This window comes from Wyeomyia smithii, chromosome 3, assembly GCF_029784165.1.
Source record: "Wyeomyia smithii strain HCP4-BCI-WySm-NY-G18 chromosome 3, ASM2978416v1, whole genome shotgun sequence".
Lineage (NCBI taxonomy): Eukaryota > Metazoa > Arthropoda > Insecta > Diptera > Culicidae > Wyeomyia > Wyeomyia smithii.
Window position 1 is genome coordinate 267972320 of NC_073696.1, and position 22192 is coordinate 267994511.

At 39.9% G+C, this 22192-nt stretch overlaps 1 protein-coding gene across 4 annotated transcripts in view; it reads left to right on the forward strand.

Annotated features, from left to right (window-relative positions):
• The window catches only part of LOC129733124 (uncharacterized), a 38395-nt gene that overhangs the window by 13686 nt on the left and 2517 nt on the right, over positions 1 to 22192 (forward strand). The window contains exon 1 of one of the 4 annotated variants that reach the window (XM_055694715.1): positions 9320 to 9500. The exons of 2 other annotated variants lie outside the window; for them this stretch is intronic. Coding sequence is in view for 1 of the 2 variants with exons in the window: in XM_055694713.1 (XP_055550688.1) it covers positions 10439 to 10446 (8 nt within the window). In the remaining variant the exon portion in view is untranslated. Of the gene's footprint in view, positions 1 to 9319; positions 9501 to 10232; positions 10447 to 22192 lie in introns of those variants that run through there. One more of the 4 variants, XM_055694713.1, reaches the window with a different exon arrangement.

Genomic DNA, 22192 nt, shown 5'->3' on the forward strand with positions numbered 1-22192 from the left:
TGAAACTATGTACTTTCATCCTAAATGTGATGTTGTTGCATATTTGTGCAAACAAGGGCCTCCAAAAAGTGTCATTTTAAAACAAAAAACCTAAATTTATCCACCTAGTGGTTAGACCCAGCCTTTCTCATTCAAACTTATTTGTAAAAATAGATTTACATGGACGCTTCAATCCAATAAAAGTATATTCACTCTTTGGGTTCTTAAATATTGATGTTGTGATTGAAGTATAGAATATGAAATTTGACGGAATGTTAGTGATTTAGAAATAGCGAAATAAAAATGACTTTAATTTTGAACAATTTCATCACGCGCGATACCGGGAACGTTCAAATAGTACGATACCTCATTTAAATAATGTTTAGGCCACGTATATTGATCAAAGCAGGTATAGTTTTAAATAGTCTTTGAATTTCTGTTCGTTCCATAACTTTTAAACCACATATCAATTTGTTATGAAGATAGTTATTTGTAAGTTTAAGAGATAACTCGTTCGTATGACACTAGTTATGTTAAATGAGTCGTGTTCTCTTGAAAGAATAGACTCGTGTTAACAATTCAATATATAACGGTTGCTTAAGTTCGATTATAATCAAATGAAATGGGAACGTATAGAGCAGCCGAATTATGAAACCACTTGTTTAATCATAATTCATCAGTTAACCTTTAACTAGGCCGTTTAACTGATATCAATATTGTTCAAATCGGTTGTGTAGTTTCTAAGATAATGAAGTTTCGTGATTTTCACATTTCGATACATTACAGACGAAGTTACAGTCCGACTACAGTTGAATTCGATAGGGTTTTATCAGGCCGATGGACCTCTCATTTGACACCAATTAAGTGAAAATCGGTTCAGTCATCTCAGAGAAAAGTGAGTGAGTTTATGTAGTCTTGTGAATATTTCACTTTTCATAGTTGGATTTCACATTTTTAAACATAACAGGCAAAGTAATAGTCCGATTGCAAAAAAAATCAATGGGGTCTTATGGGGCAACTAGACCTTCCATTTGACACTGATTTTATGAAAATCGGTCCAGCCATCTCTGAGAAACATGAGTGAGATTAAATAGTCTCGAGAACACGTTTCTTTCAATAACTTTTGTACCACATGTCCAATATTAATAAAAATTCAAAAGTTAAGGGTTTTTTAGGTAGCCCGTTCATTTGAAATTAATTTTGTTCAACAATAAAATTCAATGGGGTCTTATGGTGCAACTAGACCTTTCATTTGCAAATAATTTCATTGAAATCGGTCCAGCCATCTCTGAGAAAATCGAGTGAGATTGGGAGAGCGTTACACACACACACACACACACATAAACACACACACACACACGCACATACAGAAAATGCTCAGCTCGTCGAACTGAGTCGAGTGATATACGACTATCGGCCCTTTGGAGCACTTTTATACCTTTAGTTTTATCAGTGATTGTTATACCTTTCTCGAAGAAAGGTAAAAATACCTGTAACTTTTTTCTTTGAATAGTTAGCAATTATCTATTGGTGTCAAAATATGCAGTTTTTCACACCCTAAAAGTCACGCAAACACCGCTTTGAAATCCGAATAAAGCTGGAAAAACTAGAGCAATAATAGTGTTTTGTTTTTCGAACCACTCCGAATGAATTTAGAAAAATTGCCATAGAACAGTGAAAAAACAAGATAGAGGAATAATTTGTTTAACAAAGTTTCATAAAATTAAAAAAAAAAACCTATAATTTGGTGGAAGACAATATTTTTCCAAGTCGTAAGATAAAAAAGTTACAATTTTCATTTTGAATACAATAGGACCACCCTAGTAACCAGTCATACCAAAAGATAGATTTCTCTTAGTAGAGAAACTTTTTAGAAGACAAGAAATTTCTAGCATCATGGTTTCCGAACTACAAATTTTTGTCGTGAAATTTCACGATTCCGCCCATAGTGCGATGTTATGCAATGCTTCCTGATAAAAAACACCGATTAGACAATACAATCGATTGATAATGATAAGTGTTGATCAGCGAATTCTACCATATCTGTTTGCTCAATTTCGTCTTGTTCGTACCTCTACAACCGATGCACCTTATTCAGGAAGACAAAATGAGGTAGGGTAGAAGCACCGGTTCTGGCCTTAGCACCAGTTTTGGCCATGATAGAATAAAAATTGATAATTGTGAAAAAGTATCTTAGATTACTCTTAATTCGAAGTCTCCTATTAAACCTGCTGATACTATTCAACAAAACTATTACAAACTTAAACAAATAAATATGCTAATTTTAGTTTTTATAAGGGAACTAACTATGATTTTTCCTGTTCACTATACAGCCTGACGTTTAGGTAGTTTGCAAGCTGTTTTTCATAGAGCATAACTTTGTTTAAAGCACATGGATTACAGCACATGGATAAAAAACCTAAATTAATCCACCTAGCGGTCTGCCTTTCTTATTCAAACTTATTTTTTTGTTCATCTATGATTTATTTGACACGGCACAAATACAATTTAATGTTTAACGGCGCCAATTATATCTGGTAGTTTACTTTCTAAAGTATCTTAATAACTAAAAGCAAATTTTTTATCCTCGCTGCCGACTACGAGCTGAAACTAAATGTAACTTTAAGCTATAATATTTTGCATTAAAAGCACTGGTTTACTGTATGATGGTTTTCATTGCCATAGGTAAGCACATGTTCCGCTGCTGGGCCAAGATATTACGGACTGGCATATTGGGTTGTCTCCCTCGGGCCTTGAGAGTATCGTGCGGGTCTGATTGCTGTTTCCGGATCCGGGGTCTTAACGTGTTCTTGTCGTTAGGCTGTATGCAGGCGGAAGGGGGTAGGAATAAATTGGGACGTGGATGGATTTCAGGAAAACGTATATAAGGGACATGTAGGATAGGTCACGGCTCGCCAAGACATCAAGAACAGGAACAGCCGGCTGCCTACCTTCGGCCTGCAGGGAAGCTACTAATCTAGACCTGGCGTCACGGTGTACAGGGCATGACAAAACAACGTGCTCTATGTCGTGATAACCTTCACCACAGGCACAGATACCACTCTCCCCGAGCCCAACACGACGGAGATGCGCGTCAAATCTATAGTGATTGGACATAAGCCGGGACATCACGCAAATGAAATCCCGACCTACATCCAACCCCTTGAACCACGGGTTTGTCGATACCTTAGGGATTATGGAATGTTACCACCTTCCCAGTTCCCCCTTGGTCCAAGAATTTTGCCAACTGATGATCGTATTCTGACATACAAATGAGAAAAATTCATTAAAGGCAATTGGTCTTTCATAAATATCACCGTTTGTTGCGCCCACCTTAGCTAAAGAGTCCGCTTTCTCATCGCCCGGTATCGAGCAGTGAGAAGGGACCCACGCTAAGGTAATCTGAAACGATTTTTCGGATAAAGCACTCAGATGTTCCCGTATTTTCCCCAGGAAATACGGAGAGTGCTTTCATCGATCGGAGAGCCTCAATGGAACTGAGACTGTCCGTAAAGATGAAATAATGGTCCGTGGGCATTTTTTCGATAATCCCTAGGGTGTACTGAATTGCAGCCAATTCTGCGACGTAAACAGAAGCAGGATTATCGAGCTTATGGGAGACGGTTAAATTGTTATTGAAAATAACGAAGCCAGTGGACCCATCAAGAAGTGATCCGTCAGTGTAGAACATATTGTCGCAGTTGATGTTTCGATATTTATTGGAAAAATTTTTGGGGATCTGCTGTACGCGTAAATGATCCGGGATCCCACGAGTTTCTTCTATCATGGATGTATCGAAAAACACAGTAGAATCAGAAGTATTTGATAAGTCGACACGATTTGGAATATTCGAAGAAGGGTTAATATTATGGGACATGTGATTGAAATACAATGTCATAAAACGGGTTTGAGAATTAAGTTCGATTAACCTTTCAAAATTTTCAATCACAGAACGGTTCAAGACCTCACATTTGATAAGAATACGAGAAGACAGGCTCCAGAAGCGGTTTTTCAATGGTAGTACTCCAGCTAAGATCTCCAAACTCATCGTATGGGTCGATTGCATGAAACCCAAGGCGATACGCAAACAACGATATTGTATTCGCTCCAGTTTGATCAAATGTGTGTTTGCTGCGGAGCGGAATCAATGACAGACAATATCGTTGTTTGGTAAAGCCTTATAAGGTCTCCTGGGTGGGCTCCCCATTATTGACTGGTTATTGTACGGAGAAAATTCACTCTTTGTTGACATTTTGTCATCAGATACCTCACGTGACAACCCCAGGTGCCTTTAGAGTCGAACCAGATACCAAGATATTTGTGTACCAAAACCTGAGAAATCGTTTTACCCATTAATTGTGTTTGAAGCTGAGCAGGTTCATGCTTCCTAGAAAAAACTACTATCTCAGTCTTCTCCGGAGAGAATTCGATACCTAGCTGTAGCAGTCAAATTGTTCAAGGTATCTTGCAATGGTCCTTGCAAATCGGCAGCTTTGGCTCCTGTAACAGAGATTACACTGTCGTCTGCAAGTTGTCTTATCGTGCATGAATTTGCCAGACATTCGTCGATGTCATTTACATAAAAGTTGTTAAGAAGGGGGCTTAAACATGAGCCCTGGGGAAGACCCATGTAGCTAATGCGAAAAGTTGCCAAATCGCCGTGCGTAAAATGCATGTGCTTTTCGGACAGCAATGTGCGCAAAAAATTGTTCAAAATTGGAGAAAATCCTTGTCGGTGAAGTTTACCCGAAAGAATGTCAATAGAAACGGAATCAAAGCCCCCTTAATGTCCAAGAACGCAGACGCCATTTGTTCTTTACGAGCATACGCCAGCTGAATATCTGTTGAAAGCAACGCAAGACAATCATTCGTCCCTTTGGCACGGCGGAAGCCAAATTGAGTATCTGATAGTAGACCATTTGATTCGACCCAATGGTCTAAACGACGGAGTATCATTTTTTCCATCAATTTCCGGATACAGGATAGCATTGCAATCGGCCTAAAAGAGTTGTGATCAGAAGCTGGTTTCCCTGGTTTTTGGATGGCGATCACCTTCACTTGCCTCCAATCCTGCGGTACAATGTTTTGCTCCAGGAACTTATTGAACAAGTACAACAAGCGCCTCTTGGCATTGCCGGGTAGATTCTTCAACAAGTTGAATTTGATTCTATCTAACCCAGGCGCGTTATTGTTACAGGACAGGAGCAACTGAAAATTCTGCCATCGTAAAAGGTGATTCTATCGCGTCGTAGCCCGGAGACGCATCGCGAACAATGTTTTGCTCAGGAGCAGAGTCCGGACATACTTTCCTGGCAAAATCAAATATCCACCGACTTGAAGACTCCTCGCTTTCGTTGACTGTTACGCGATTCCGCATTCTTCGGGCTGTGTTCCAAAGAGTGCTCATCGATGTCTCCCTCGACGTCTCGTTCACGAACCGACGCCAATATCCGCGTTTCTTTGCTTTAGCCAGGCTTTTAAGCTTGGTATTAAGCTCCGAATACCGTATATAGTCGTCGGGTATACCTCCCTTCTGGAAGGCCAAAAACGCGTCGGATCTTTGCGTGTAGACATCGGAGCACTCTTGGTCCCACCACGGAGTGGGAGGCCGTTCTTTAATCGTTACGCCGGGATATTTCTTCGTTTGGGCTTGCAACGCGGCGTCGAGAATCAAGCCCGCGAGGAGGTTGTATTTCATTTCCTCGTATAACTTCCAATCGACATTCCGTGTGAGGTCATACGGAATGTCAATTGGTCGCATGCGAGTTGAACCGTTAGTAATTGAAATAAGAATAGGCAGATGGTCGCTACCGTGAGGATCGAGGATTACCTTCCATGTGCAATCCAACCGTAGCGACGTCGAACATAAGGATAGGTCCAAAGCGCTTGGGCGCGCTGGAGGTTTCGGGATACGTGTCATTTCACCGTTGTTTAAAATAGTCATGTCGAAGTCATCGCAAAGGTTATAGATTAAAGAGGAGCGGTTATCATTGTAGGGGGAACCCCAAGCCACACCATGAGAGTTGAAGTCTCCCAAAATCAAACGTGGCGAGGGAAGAAGTTCTATTAAATCAAAGAGCAGCCGTTGCCCAACCTGTGCTCTGGGAGGAATATATATTGAGGCAATACAAAGCTCTTTCCCTTGTATTGTCATTTGACATGCGACAACTTCGATGCCTGGAATCGAGGGGAGGTTAATACGATAGAAAGAATAGCACTTTTTAATCCCTAAAAGTACTCCTCCATATGGGGTGTCTCGATCAAGGCGAATAATATTAAAATCATGGAAGTTGAGATCAATATTTGAAGTAAGCCAAGTTTCACAAAGGGAAAATGCATCGCATTTGTTTTTATTTATCAAAACTTTAAACGAATCAATTTTTGGTAAAATACTTCTACAATTCCACTGTAAGACAGAGATAGAATCCTTCATATACGCAGTTGAATTAGGCATCGAAGGATACAATCGCTGCAAGGAGGGGCCATTGGGCAGTCAACTGCTTCAAAAATGATCTAACTGTTGGGAGGAATGCTGTAAGAAAAATTTTAATTGGATCGGGTACATTGAAATTTTCAAAAATCCAGTCCACAATGTCAGAAAATTTCACTAATCCAGAGTTTGTTCCATCAACTGGATGTGCAAAAGGAACAACTGGGGTTTTAGATGTTGCTGGCAGTGCTGGGAACTCCTTCTGGGACTTTAAATTTGCAAGCCCAGGAGGAGTTTGCTTCGGTTTTTCCGCAGCACTGTTTGGTTTGTTCGTACTTTTCATTACACTTTGGGAAATCTTAGGACCTTTACGGGGAAGTTTAGGAGAAGAAACATTTTTCCTCTTCCTAGACTCCCCAGGATTGGCATAAGATGTTCCCGCTGATGAATCGTCAGAATCGGTTTCATCAGAGGACAACAGATCAAAGGGGTTCGATGTTATGGTAGAAATGGTCACGGTCTTCTTCAGCATCTCAGCGTAGGAACGCTTTGAACGCTTCTTAAGTGACTGCTTGATTTCATCTCTGCGCTGCATGTACACCGGGCATGTGGAGAGCTCATGCTGATTTTCCCCACAGTAAATACATTTTTCAGCATTAACACTGCAAGAATCTTCCGCATGAGTCTCCCCACACTTGCTACATCGTGCCTTATTGCAGCAGTAGGCGGCTGTGTGGCCTAACTGCTTGCAATTGGTGCAATTCATAACACGGGGTACATACAATCGCACAGGCAGACGAACCCGGTCGATCGAGACGTGGCTAGGGAGTGCAGATCCGGCAAACGTAACGCGAAACGAGTCTGACGGAGTGTAAACCTTTTTACCGCCGACGAGAGACATGGACCGCAATTGCTTACAATCCAAAATCTTCGCCTGTGTTTCGGTATTTTTGAAGCAACCGGTTGCGCTTTTTAGGATACACTCAACGGACAGACTCGAATCGGTTATGACACCGTCGATCTCCACGTCTCGTGCGGGTATGTAAACGCGATACTCGCGTGTGAAGAGCTCAGAGCAAGCGATAGCATTGGCCTGTGTCAGATCACTGACCACGACGCGGAGCTTGTTAGGTCGGACCTTGGAAATTTCGGTCACGGCCTTGTACCCCTTCGTCAGGTCTTTAGAAATTTGCAGTATGTTTAATCGCTTAAATTCACTCCTGCCTTTGGACGAAAATAAACAGTATAGCTGCCCTGTTGAGATCCGTCCGGGTAAAGCCTGGGGCGAGGGGGGACTGGGGAATGAACAGGGGAGGGGGTAACAGAAGGGTCAGGGTCAGGGGGGCTCGGGGATGGTGGCACGGGAGGCGAGGGATCTATATCCATCGCGCTAAATGTAGTGCACTAGCGCACTAGCGCCGACAAGAACACGTACCTATTTACTTCTTCCTTCCAGCAGTGGTTGTCCGATCGTTCGAAGCTGCACCCAAAGCAGCCAGCAGCACCAGTACAGCAGCACCAATACAGCCACCAGCAGTGAGCCGGGTGTGAGATCAGTCAGCACAGCGACACGACTCGACTGTCAAATGATGGCCTTGAATTAGAAAGATCTATTCACTGTGCACAGATCAAAACTGCAGCTGGTATTTTGCACCAATACAGCCAAAGTTGCGAGCCGGGTACAGAACGTTCCGACACAACTCATAATCTAGTTGGCCTTTAGCGCGAATAATACACTCTTTTGTTTGGCTATTCGTACACACGGACTGGATTGTAATAGAACGACCACTTTGCACGTCCGTTTCTGTCGAGTGTTCGACGCGGAATGTAATTATATCTTATATTGAGTAAAAAAGTCTCAGAAATCGATTGGCAGGTGTCTGATCTACGTAAAATGTCAGCAACATGTCGATTTTGCCCCAATCTCCCTACAATACTAAAATAGGTTTATCTCGACGTTAAATTACCTTTCCTGAAATCGGTTTAACGTAATATCAAGAGTGTAAGCGATACTCAGGGTACAATAACAATTTGGCTCTATTTGATCCTCTCCTTTTTGCGAGGAGGGGGTCGCATTTAACTTTATCGAAGACGCGTTGATTCTGTCTCATAGCTGAATGTGCTGAAAGCTAAATGTCTATGTTTTGACTGGCCTTGGCCAAAAATGCAACCCTCTTCCCGCAAAAGGGGGAGGATCATGTGAAGACAAATTGTCAGGGCCGGATTTAGATGGTGGGGGGCCCGGGGCAAATTTGTTTGTGAGGCCCTCTTTTCTTGAAACATTTAGTGGTAACGTTCTGGGAGGTGACGAACAAAAAAGAAAGGTCGGCCCAGGACTAGGGGGCCCCTTGAATCGGGAGGCCCGAGGCATTTGCCCCCTTTGCCCCCCCTCAAATCGGGGCCGGCAAATTGTTACTATATCTTTGAGTATGGCTTACACTCTCGATATTACATTAAACCGATTTCAGAAAAGGTAATCACACCGAAAATTCCTGATTTCTAAAAATTTAAAAATGGCGCCATTGTTGCATCTTAAGTTGGAATTTGTTCAAACTCGGGGAAATTTGGTTTTGCATCAAAATACACAAAAAAATTATATATTGAAACCAAGACAGAAAAAAAGTCAATTTTTGTTGCACTGTGTTAATAATATTGTTATCATTAGGGTGAGCTCAACACTCTAACGCACAAAGTGAATGCGTTCATAAAAAAAAATTGATACACCTATGTCGCTTATGTGGTTGCACTCAATGTGAATTGGAGGTCACTTACGTTATCAAAGCATAAGGAAGAACTCAGATAAACAACAGTTTTCGATAAAAAACCATCATCGAGCGTATACGTTTGGGTATCTTATCTTTCGCTGTTTAACAGTCTTTCATTTCAAAAACTGCTGTCGAAAAGTAAAGGTGTTCCAACGATTTTACGGTGCCAACGTGGTGAAGAATCAAATGAACAAACAGTACGAACCAGAGGTGTAAATCGTATCAAACAACAAACACCGTCTTTCGGAAAGGAAGCGTTATATAATTATTTCAAAACACCCAACTGAAGAGTAGATTCGAACTTAACACTCGATTTAATGCGGCGGGTATGTTCAAATTCTCAATTTTGTAGCATTATAACGCTCCGATTTCAAGAACAAAATTAATGGAGTTTTGTTTATTGGCATCATCACTAGGTATATTTATTGTAAGCATCCCGAAAATGGTCGTACTATCAACCATTTAACCGTCACAACTTCTGTTTTTAACAGCAAGGCAATAAGTTTCGTTAGAATAAATGCCACATTTTAGATGCGCTGTCAACTTTATTTACTTTTTCTCTTTTTATCATCGGTTCGATAAATATCATTGGTTTGAAACATTTAGCATTACTTGAAAATCGTGTATACATCAGCTAATCGTAGACAAACAGCAATTTTCTCTAACACACCTCTCCAACGATAAATCGCTCACTAATACAATGTATTTTTTATAATAATTTAAAAAAGAAAAGAGTTAATTGATCTGATGAAATGGTATTTGGTGGCAATAATGAAATATAACAGTCGGAAAAAATAAAGACAATGTGGTTTGCCGTTAATTGCACAATTAGCTGATGTGAATCGATTCAAAGATAAGAACAAGAAAAGTATGTATTGAACATGAGTCATTGCGATAAGAAATTCGACACTTATTGCCGCTTATTCCATTACTCCGAAAACTTCAATAATTTTTTAATTTTTCGTTAGTGTGAGTTCTATACTCTAACGCGCAAAATGTATGAATTCATCGCACAAAATAGATTGATGTTGCTAGCGTGGCTACAATGTGAAATGAAAGTCACACACCGTATCAAAGTTTAATAAGTTCCAGATAAGCCAAGGTTAGGTGGTGAGAAAATCATTATCGAAAATGTGTGCCACGTATTTAAAGCGATTCGCTGTTCAACCAGTCTTCCATTTTAAAAACTTTCGCCGAAAAGTGAAGGAAGTGGAAAATCAAACGAATAAACTTTAGTAACAGAAAGTGAAAAGCTGATGAAATAATGAACAGGTAAGTAGCAAAAAGTGAACATAAATTTTTCAAAAATTAATCTGGGTCACATTGATGGAACCATTAAAAAACACTACACTGGGCCCGAGCGCAAGAAAATGCTTGCAGAACATTGGTAAATGGTACAAAACCGATGTCATCTGTTAGCTACTAGAATAAATTATTATCACCAGTTTCTTTTGTTTTTTAGGCTTCAAAACAATTATTGACAAACTGTGTTTTTGAACACATTTTCGCTGAAACGCAAGGTTTCAATTGAATTTTTTTACCTTCATCATTCAATTGATATTTTTTACAATTCATCCAATCAGCTTGAAACTCACATACCTTATCATAGCATAATAAAAATTAAGATAAGCAAGAATTGTTGGTAAAATAAACATTCCGAACATATGATCCACGTATTGTTATCATATAATACCGGCGATAATTAGAAGCACACACCGATATTCGGTTCGATGTCTTCAAGTTCAAAGTGAAGGTGATCTAACGATTTGTACTGGCAGTGCGGTGAAAAATCAAAGCAAATATATTTGTTACGAAACTGTGTATATCTGATGTAATTATAAACAATAATGTACCAAATATTGCCTTTATACCTTGCATCTGCATCGTTTACAATCTTTTTAATTTCAATGAACAGTTTTATGTCGTCACAAAAAGTGAAGGGCCCAAACGAAAGCTGTAGCGGTCGTAGTATTTCAAGAATTTGTTTAGAATTAATTTATAATCGATCAACACAATTGTGTTGCGCCAAGATGTAGACAACCGTAGTTTGTCGTATCTGTCGCAACACCCTAGCGCACGCGTTTCTCCGAGAATGTGCATCTCTAGATTGGACGGTTGAGAACAGGGCCTAACAAAGTCATTTTCCATTGATAATCGTCAGGTGATAGTGATACTGTTTACCTCTGCTTTCGATTGAAAATAATTTGTTTCTCTCTCGAGCACTTCAGCTATCAATATAAATACAAGAGTATTCGAGTAGTTTTTATATGACAGCTGATATGCTCGAAAAGGAAACAAATGGTTATCAAATGATAGCAAAGGTTAACAGTATCATTATCGCTTGATTGTTATTCAATTGGAAATGTCAACAAACGAAAACTGCATACAATCGAGGAAACACTGAGAAATAGCGAGTAGAAGTTAGCTGCAACGGTGCGACCCAATATAAACACACCTCAAGATATTTGGTTTGAAAGTTTCTTAAAAAAAACATAGTAGTCATTGCTTGTGGATGAAAATTATTGTTTAATAGTTCTTCAGAAAATAACAAAGGCGTTCGATCTTGTCCTGCTGGATGGTGATTTCATCAAGACGTAACACAGACATCGCAAGCATGAAGATTTTATGTTCCATGTGTGAATCGGCAAAGTGTTTCAACAGTAGGGAAGCCTATTCTTTTATGGAAAGTCCATTAGATTACAATGAGGTAACATCTCGTATGCTCCTTTTTCGACTGGAATTTCATAGTGCGATGGATGCTCTTGCAATTGACCTCGAACCAACTTTGGTGTCGTTGCTGGTGGTTCAGCATCACGAGGTGATGCTCCCATGCCCCGAAACCATTCTAGGAGTTCATCATAACGTCAGTGACTTCATTGGACCATTGCTTACTACCATTGCAAACGCTCGAATGTGAGATTGGCGGAATACTTGCGCACCTTTGCTAATCAGCTAATCAGCCATATGTACACTGCAAGGAACCCAGCTTGTTCTTACGAAATGTGCCTAAATAGGTCAGATCCAACGGTGGACTTTTAGGACTTAAGGAAATCAGCTACAAATATCTACTAATATTATATGCGCGACTAACACGTCCATTTGCTTCAGTAGTTTCTTGGTATGCCCACGAATGTAACCTTTATTTTATTCTAGGACTTCAAAATATAAAATGCTATAGAAATTACCTGGGTCAAGTGGCGTGAATAAAAACATTCAAGCGAAACTGTAAAGCAGCTATTACTATTGCAGCTTAAGAATAATGAGCAAGTAACTCATTATTTTACGCATAAGTTTAACTATATTTTGAACTAAAGAAAATAATATGCGTGAAATGATAGTATAGTAAGTTCTGTCATTTATCAGAATTAATAAATAAACGTTTTTTTAGGAAATGAAGATTAACATCATGAGAGAACCTATAATGATGGTAATATGATTTCGAATTGCTATGTGTTAGAATAAGCAGAGAGGTTAGTTTATGTTGCTTAATTCAGATCACTTTCACGATTCCAGCTCAGCTGTGTTTTAAACCCTTCAACCTGTCTTCACCCAGCTTATGCAATTAAAATATTTCGCAGACCTACTTTGCATTAGTTAGTGGGTAACTAACCTTCCCTTTATCATGGTTGCTCTAGAGAACTACAGGTTTGACCGCGGAAAACCTTTCGAAATATTCACCAATGCTACTCAAAATGCATAAATATATTCTTGAACAATATACTGATTGTTCAAGAATATATTTATACATTTTGAGTAGGATTGGAAATATTCCGAAAGCTTTTTTGCATCCTAGCTTGTGGTGCTCTAGAGTAAACATGATAGGAAGAGGTCTAATGTGATGAACAATTATATCAAAGCATTTTTACGCGCCAATGTCAGTGGACTAAAAATGCTTCGCGCTAATGCAAACTGCCGAAGAGCATTACCACCTATGATATTTGGTTAGCGATGAGTATAGATGACTAAAGATTTAATTGTTGCATTACATTCTGAACCTGACTAATCTGCTCGGTAGTTACAATTTACGTGTTTACTCAAAAAGGTAAAACCAGTTCCACTCAATTGAACGACAGCAAATCGCGAAAGTTTTGGTGAAATATTTAACGATTTGAATCGAAACAGCACCTGTAAACATTTCAATTTGGGAGATGTTTGATTAATCCGCCATTGAATCCAAACTTAGGTTAGGTTTTATAAATTAGCTCATAGTTTATTTTACTCTTGGTAGTTAAAAACAAAGAAAGGAACAAGGAAACTTAAAACAAAAGAATAATGAGGTAGTTCACTAGTTTTCGTTTTTCCCGTTGCACATTGTCGTCAAAATTTTGTTGAACACATCTTTGTTTAGTTTAATTAACAACAAATTTTGGAGTGTGTCCTCTCCGAGTGTCGAACGTGAATTTGTCAATATCAATGCCAACGCACTAAAAGCCCGTTCTACCGCCACTTGGTTAGACGGAGTTGCCAGCACGACCGAAGCCACGGCACTGAGTTCAGGGTGAGTTCCGCTTCGATCCATCTAAAACTCCCATACATCAAATTTGACGCCTCGTTGAGGTTCAACTTCTACCGCCTTCAGCTGTTGCATGAAACCACTCCCTTCTCCATCGCCTGAGCTAACGGTAGAGCTTCCAAAAAGTCCAGCTATGAGGATATCGTTTTCATCCTCCAGCAAATTACTTGCAGGAAGATCGCATGAGGTTTCCGAAATTGGGATGCTAGTATCTCGGATTCTGTGCCATAACTCAGTGATGTAACCCTGTAGAAAATAGGGTAAATAATATATTTCATTCTCTATACTGCAAAATCGCATTGTTGAGGCGATAAAATGTGTCAAGTGAGAGTATGGGTACATAGTACATAAAACAAACCGACGCCAATAACGCAAGGTATCGTCAAGATTCTTAAATTGACTAAATGTAGAAATACTATTGAATATTTTCACTGCAATAGGATTAGTTTGTTATTCTTACTTCTATAACTTTTTACTCGTCAAGAAATTTGAGGACTATGTTTGTTTGTCTGTGTTGATAGTGTTTAACGTATAGAAGGATATACCTGAATGCATTACCTGAATCTCTTCTTTCTCCACGTAACTGAAAAGCTTCGAGCCAGCATAATTCAGACGCGGATCCAGATAGAGGGCCATTTTAAAAGCCCTAGAGTTTTTCAAACTCTGCAATCGCTTTTCCATACTAGTCACCAATTCACTAGCAAACGGATTTGGTTTAGTTTGTTTAACCTTCTCGCTAGCAATAAGCCACTGTACAAAAAAATCAGACAATGAGACATGTTCTGCCTGCATGTCGATCGTCAGTTTGTAAACATGTTTGAATGCTTGTTCATACTGAGTAGCAAAATCCCAGCTGTCTGATATATCTGTAATAAAAATAAAAATTATTAAATAAAAAGATAAAATGACTTTCAAGACATTACCCAACTCTGGGAACGTTTCGGCGAGAAGCGTAAAAAAATTTCGTTGTTCTAGAAATTTTGAAATCATCAAATATATTCCGCCCCAGCGTATCTGTCCCCACACTGGAGGGTAACTGGCACCATGTGAGTTGAAGAACTTCGTATATTTGACCGATTTTAATTTTTTAGCCACGTCTGTTGATTTTTTTACTTCATCGTGTGATTTCTTAACCACATCTAAAATGCCTAATTGCAAGGTATGAACCGCACATTGAATTAGATTTAGGTTCTCTTGCAATTGGCTGCTGAACGCTTCCATGAGCATCTTTTCTTCCTGGTCGTTCTGGTCGTTGGTTCCACTCGAGCTGTCTGTCTCGGTAACTTGAAGTACCGGGAGACAGTTGACTTCAAATTCCAACTTTAACATGCGTACTGCCGCCAGCATGTTGGCGCCGTTATCACATGTGATGGAAAATATCAGATTGATGGCTAAACCATAACTCTGGATTACCATCAATATTTGTTCCTGTAGGAAGACCGCAGTCTGTCGCTGTTTCACCTCGAGGACCCCTAGAAGCGGATAAAATGTAGATTACATAAAAACTGCTTACTGATGGAATAAATTATTCTAACGTTATTAAAACTGTGATAGCGGCATTATTTTTTTTTAAATATTTAGGTTTTGCAAAAAAATTCAGGCGAAATTTTGTTTAGGGGCCGTTTAATAATTTCGTAAGCATAACTTTCCACTTTCACAAACCCTCCCTCCCTTGTAGGACATCGTAAGATTTTTTTATACCCCGCAGTACTTTGTTTCGTCTTCTGTCCCTTATTCGAGTAATTCCATAATTTCCTTTTCCTATTATTACTCATTCTACTTATGGCGCGCACTGCTCAAAATTTATTTGAGATATTATCATTGTTTTTTGATATTATTAAAATACAAACCTAGTGTCCTAGTCACAATTTTTTTATCGACAGCATACGTGGCCAAGATGACCAGAATATGACGGTTGTGGCGAGATGCAGAGTCGATCTTCAACGACACTAGTTTGTCCTGCATCTCGGAAGCAATGTAGTTCATTATCATCTCGGCGCTGACGGAGACATGGCCTTTCAACTTTCGTGTGTCCATTCTTGCTCCTACAGCGGCCTCCAGTGGATCGAGGAGTAGACGCATGCCCTCCCACTCCATGCATGACATGGGCAAGTTGTGATAAGCGACAAGCTTCACCGCCGCTTCCACCAATAGCGGCTGGTCAACAGCACAAGGGCGTTTCGTGATGTGCCGCGGTCTTGACGTTCCTGGTTGGAATTGTTTATGGAAACCTTCTACGATTGCCCTTTCCGCATGTAAATGCCGGAAGTGGCGAATCATATTGTTCACCTCGAATTTTTTCTGTACGTATACACAGTCACTTTTATTGTCTATGGCACAAATCGCTCTATCCCCATCGCGTTTTATAAATTTCATCGATTTTTCGGCTAACGAGAAACCATCGCTCTTCTTTTTTCTACCTACTTTTGGTGTGGCAGTCGATGGTCCCGCGGGAAGATCCATTTTCCACTGTTTGTTGGAACTACGAATTCTGCGAATTCAACTAAGCAAGTAATAAACGAAGAAAATATAAAATCCCAAAAACGCAAAAAACGTGCTTGCTACAAAACTCTAACCAAATGACGTGATACGATACCAATTTCAATTGACACGCTTAAAGAAGGGAAAGCTACATACAATGCGTCATTCTTTCCGTCAATTGATACATTCATTTGTTTCATTCGAAATGAGGTGGTGAACACCAGACGGGGAAGAAACCCGAAATCAAATCACGTTTGACAGCGAGAAAGTTCATCGAGATTCGATGACAAGTGCCAAGACAAATGATATAAAAATGAAACTGCTCGAATCGGAATGACTGCGCAAAATCTGACTGCGCCCTGGTTGAGAAAACCCGAAGTAGTTCCCATATAGAATTGCCAAAAAAATGGTTGGAGAGGGACAGACAGGGCCTAATGACGGCAGCCAAAATGAAACAACCAGCAGAATTGTAGATTTCCGAATATTCCCGACGAGATTTGCGGGAAATTACGTACTTCCTGTAAATTCGTACGAAATCACCTTCCCTGATCTGAGGACTAATAATGTTCGTTCATTTCGTCCTAGATCGTTAATCAATTTAGAAGTGTCGCGTTGAAAGTCTGTTGTCCGCGTTTTCTAATTAATTTTTGTTAAGTAAGTTTCGTGACGTGATTTATTAGATACTTGTCTTTATTCCTTGTTCTTCAATTTACAATAGGCTCGTTACAAAGTGAATTGATTTATTTAGTGCGAATAGTGCGTTAAAAATAGTGTGCAAAGTAGAAAGGTAAATGTGCTCAAAGTTCAAAGCCATTGGCCCCGATCATATGTTAATGACCCCGTTTGTACAGCCACAAGGCTGCGCACTCTCATCCACAGCCGAACGAGCGAGAGCAGGACAGCGAAAGACGCAACGCGTACCGTTCTTCCCCAGGACGAAATTTTTCCCTGCAGCCGTTTCATCGCGAGGGACATTCGCAGATCGCACTTCATCTGTCCACGTGACCAGCATCGGATAGACAAAAGTCCTCCGGTGAGGCTAGTGGCCGTTTCCGGTCGAGGGATCCCGGAAAGCGGCACTATGCAGTGAATTATTTTCATCATCCAAATCGGCGTGTGCCGATCGACCGCGTTGGCCTAATGTGATCGCCAACAGCAGCAGTTTAACCCGCCGCACAGTGGGGCGACTCCATACAAAGGCTGGCCAAGCAAAAAAAGTGTCGATAAATGCGACGAAAACTTGGTCTTTACATAATTTTGGGGCGCTGAACACGAATTTGGCATCCATTTTTTGTTTGGGGTCGTCCATAAAGCACGAAATATAATTTTTAATATTTTTTGACACTTTTTTTCCTTTTTTATAGAATTATATGATCTTTGATCACAAGTAGTGCCACCGGGCGTCCTCACCATTGAAAAAATACGTAATTTATGGACGACCCCTCGAACTAAACAAATTTGCCCCAAATATTTATATATATTTTTTTAATAAACTAAAACAACATAAGTAATACAAACTAATTACAAATTGAAAAAATCATCATCAGCATCATCATCTTCCGCTGTGATCGCTAAAATCTCGTGTTGAATTGTTTCCAGAAAATTTGAAGTTCATTATACTTATCCGCAGGAAAAATGTCTTTCGCTGCAATTTTCATTTCTTCTTTTCTTTTCGATGTTTCATTGTTTCATATATATTTTATCTTCCTAATCCGGTTTCTATGGTTGCAAGAGGACATTTAAATACATGTATAACACCATGAATTGACAACTTACTAGACATTGAAATAGGTGGTGCCGCTGAAGTTGAAGGCTTCATAATAAAATTCAACGAATTTATGAATTTGAAAACCAAGACACTGGAATGACACAACGTTCTAAATGAATACGAAAAGATGCGGAGGGCGACGACTGTTCTTTGTTTTGTTTTCTCATAAAGCAAAATGTGTGCTTTACTTTTGTATGCCAACGAGTGCGAAGCGAAAGCAATCTTCAAAAGGGGTATTGTTAGCCGGAGTTTGATGGTTTGAATTTGCTGCTAGTATTTACAACTTCAATTAGTTTAGCGAATTTCATGATCATAAATTGAAAAGGGCTAAATGTTTTTAATATTGTTTTAATAATTAAAATTTCATAAAGATTTGTTTACCATTTTCTTATTTAACACCTATTTTATAACTTTTAATTGATAAATTTTGTAATTTTTGCCCAAATATTTATTTTATTCTTCTGAATTGAGTTCGATATCATAAATTTCCATTAATGGGGTACCATGGTTATGATTAAAATTAATCCTGGATGAAATTTCAACCTGAAAAAAAAAAATGAAAAAAAAACTGCTATCGCTTTTTTCACTAAAGTGACAATTTGCGCAGTTTTGCACAGCAGCGGACAGTATGCATTTGAAAGCTTACGTTTTTACCTAAATTTTGAATGTAGTCACAACCGTGGCAAACTGCGGCAACTAAACTTTCAAGCTACTTTTCTACAAAAAATCACGTTTCTTTTTAATTTTTTCTAGTGTCAGGCCTATTATGACCGAATTTTGCAATATCTAATGAAGAGAGTTTGTTTAGCACAATATTTACAACAACTTTTTCTTTGACGTCAAAAAAATCCAAGCTCTCATTGAAGCTACAAAGCATTTCAAAGTAATGTACTTTTTTTCAAAAAAAATCACAGGAGGGTTGTGTGCAAAGCCACGACCGCAAGGTTGAAGTAGAATACTTTTACACAGCTCTACTTACGGCTGTAAATTAACCTACGGCCGGCGTATCGGTTCGCGCCGCTTATCGCGTTTAGCCTGGCAGACGCCTAATGCGCACGGCCAATACAATAGAAGGTGTTTTCACACTGAAAATTAGACACGGCTTTACTGGAGTAGGTGTTGGCGAATGCATCTACCGCTAATACCGCCGCTATCGTACGAAAAATGTCGCGCGTCTAAGAACACCCGAACTGTTTCGCCGTGCCGCTTCCATTTACTTCCTTATTACATCGGCCTTAGGGAAGAACCGGCTGCACCTACCGCTGAGGCTGTAACCATACTGGTACCCAAAGCTATTAACTCTTCAAATTAAATGTTTTATTTGTCCTCAAAAGAACAATTGGTCAATTCCATATCGGATATGATGCAATCGCATCTCTGTTATATTACCGACAGTAATATTCTTCTAAACAAAATGATCCAACTTTTCCATTAGAGGGAGTGCCGGCTGATGTACCGCGAAAATCTCGCCCGATCGCTCGCGTTGGCGTTCAGCCTGGCAGAGGCCTGAGACGTGGTGACCAACCACAGGGCAAGTGATTTGTTTAATTTGAAGGCAGCCACAGGCGCGACCCGCTGCTATGGTCTGTTACTGCTGAGTGCCGATATCTGCTGTTACTGCTGTCAACGTTGTGGACGGTCCATCCAGTTCACATTTCGACTAATGAATGTAGCTAGTTTTCCCAGAAACACTCTTTTATAGCCGAAGGGTGCTACGTAATAGGCCACGCCTTTCAGTTCAGGTTTACCATTTCCTTATGTTCTTTAGACGAATTATTCCAAAATTCGCATTTGATTTTTGTATCCAGCGAATAAACACCGATGGTGCTCTCACACACGCAACGGTTTTAACCCGTATCTTATTGCGGTTTGTAACATCAAGCGATTTCGTTTGCTCGCTGTTGCGTGTTGCATCATGTTTCAACTTGGCAGCTGGGAAACGACGAAATTCTGTTTATGCTGATTGATTGAATCGACTTCATATTAGCTCTGCATAGTCGAACTAACTGTTTTTGGGGATGCGTTCTAACAGGGCAGTTTATTATTCAATGTCGGTTATGCTGATCGCAGCCTTTGCGCTGCCCCTACAGTGGGGGGTTTACTAAATAAAGTGAAAGTAAAACTTAGACAACTACAACAGAATTTGATTGCATCCCGCACAGAATGTCCGCTTGTGTTGATGCCAGAAAATTATTAACCTTCAATTATTTGTTTATTTGCCTTGAAAAAGGCATCTTGCGGATCAAAATCGGTTGCTGATCGCAACCTTTGAGCTGCCTCAACAGTGGGGGAATTAAGATACACGGACAACATGCACTGTGGAAGCTATTTCACATTCAGTAAATTAGACGGGTGCGACAAATTTAAATTGCTAGGATCCAACACAGAATGCTTGCTTGCGTTGACAAAAATTATTAACTTTCAATGACTTGTTTATTTGCCTTAAAAAAACATTTTGATTTCCAAAATTGGATTTCCTGATGGCAATCTTCATGCTGCCCCAACACGGGGGGAATAAAGGCTGTCTGGCGGCACACGCTGAGAAAAACCGCGCTGCTCCTGAGATGGGTGACCAACCACAGGTCTAGTGCTGCTGCTAAGGAAGGACGACTGCTGTTGTCGCTGTCTAGAACTATTATGAGCGGCTCCGGCTGAAACAGGCTCTTATATAGGCCAAATAGCATGTTTTCAATTGCAAGGTATATGATCCTGTCGACCGTGCTTGGAAAGCAAGCATATAACGACCAATCAGAGGTCGAATTTTTCGTTTTGACAAGGCTTGACTATTTTCAATAGTACAATATTGTGAATAATAATAAATAATAAAATAATAATAATAAAATTACAATTATCTTCTTTTGGGAATAATCTTAGAAGATTTTCTAATCTATTGCTGCAAGAACGAAGGAAATCCATCGAATACTAACCGATTTGTTAGCATTTGAAATTGGACATATTTTTCACTTTTTTCGGTTTTAGATTTTCATTTCACATCCCTATGTAGCCGAACTTCCTGAGAGAAGTATTCTACTTCAAAAATGACAAAAAACGTCAGTTCGCCAAACTTTGAAAAGTCATAAAAAATTCAGATTCCATGATATTGCGCCCAAATTTTGGATTTAGACACTTAAATGTTATAGCAATAAAGGAAAAATATTATGAAACAGCTAACGAAAAAAAAAAATTTTTGGCTGATGGCCAGCGATTCCCCACTGTGCGCCGACGACCAACATCAGCATCAGCAGCAGCACACAGCAATCTATTGGTGAGTCGTTCCAATTTACTCTCGAGAGCAGTGGGCGCGTCCATGAAGGACCCTACAATTTAATTGTGATAATCCAATAATCGACTATTAGTCGCACTGGCCGGTATCGAAACCGTGCCCATGATTTTTGCAGTTGAGTGGAGGCCGAAATAGCGTGAACGCGTTTCAGAATTTTTGATCGCCCCACTCAACAAATTTAAATCCCGGGTAGCTAGCCATTTGCTCGCACCGCAGGACGTCACTGCAAATATCCATTCTGGAGCAGCTGATCGAAACTTGAAAAGCACATGGGTCAATGAGCACTAGAGATAGGGAGAGAAAAAACGCACACAATAGGAGCTTAGTCTAGACGATAAGTTACACACATACCATGAAAACTATTATATAAAAGCATGCTTGCTAGATTTAAATACAAACCTGTTCTTCAGCAATAATATATGGAGTTTGTTTCATGCAGATAATGTTGTAGTTTTGTTGATGTAATGCTCCCGCAAGGTTTTAGTCCGGTTCTAGTGTTTCACGTCCTTTTGGTTCGTTTTCCGTTTGTGATAGTTTCGTCTTCCGCGTGGCGAGATTCGAATGATCGGCAAAGCTTTTCTTCCAGAGTGCGTACGATATCTGGTGGTAAATAGCGGCATTACCCGTGATGAGAAATTGCAGTGCGGGTGGTTTCTCACCGCAAACTCTCTGAGAGAATAGATGGTGTTGAAGATCTCTGTTGGGGGATAAAAGGGTGTCGACCCGTTTTTGGTGACCGAATTTTGTGTAGCCATCTGGTCCGATCCTGATTCCTTAATTTTGGTATATTCTTTGGAACGACCCTTTAGGGGAGTCTCAACCGGGCAAAACTAATCTAGGTGGGCAGTCTCCGTTTCGGAGTGGCGCTTAAGCTGCCCGCTAGCTAGGGATCGACCAGGGCCGGCTACAAAGCCTTGAGCTACTGGGTCTCAAATTTGACTGTTTGTTGACTATCTGTTAAACACGATTCCAT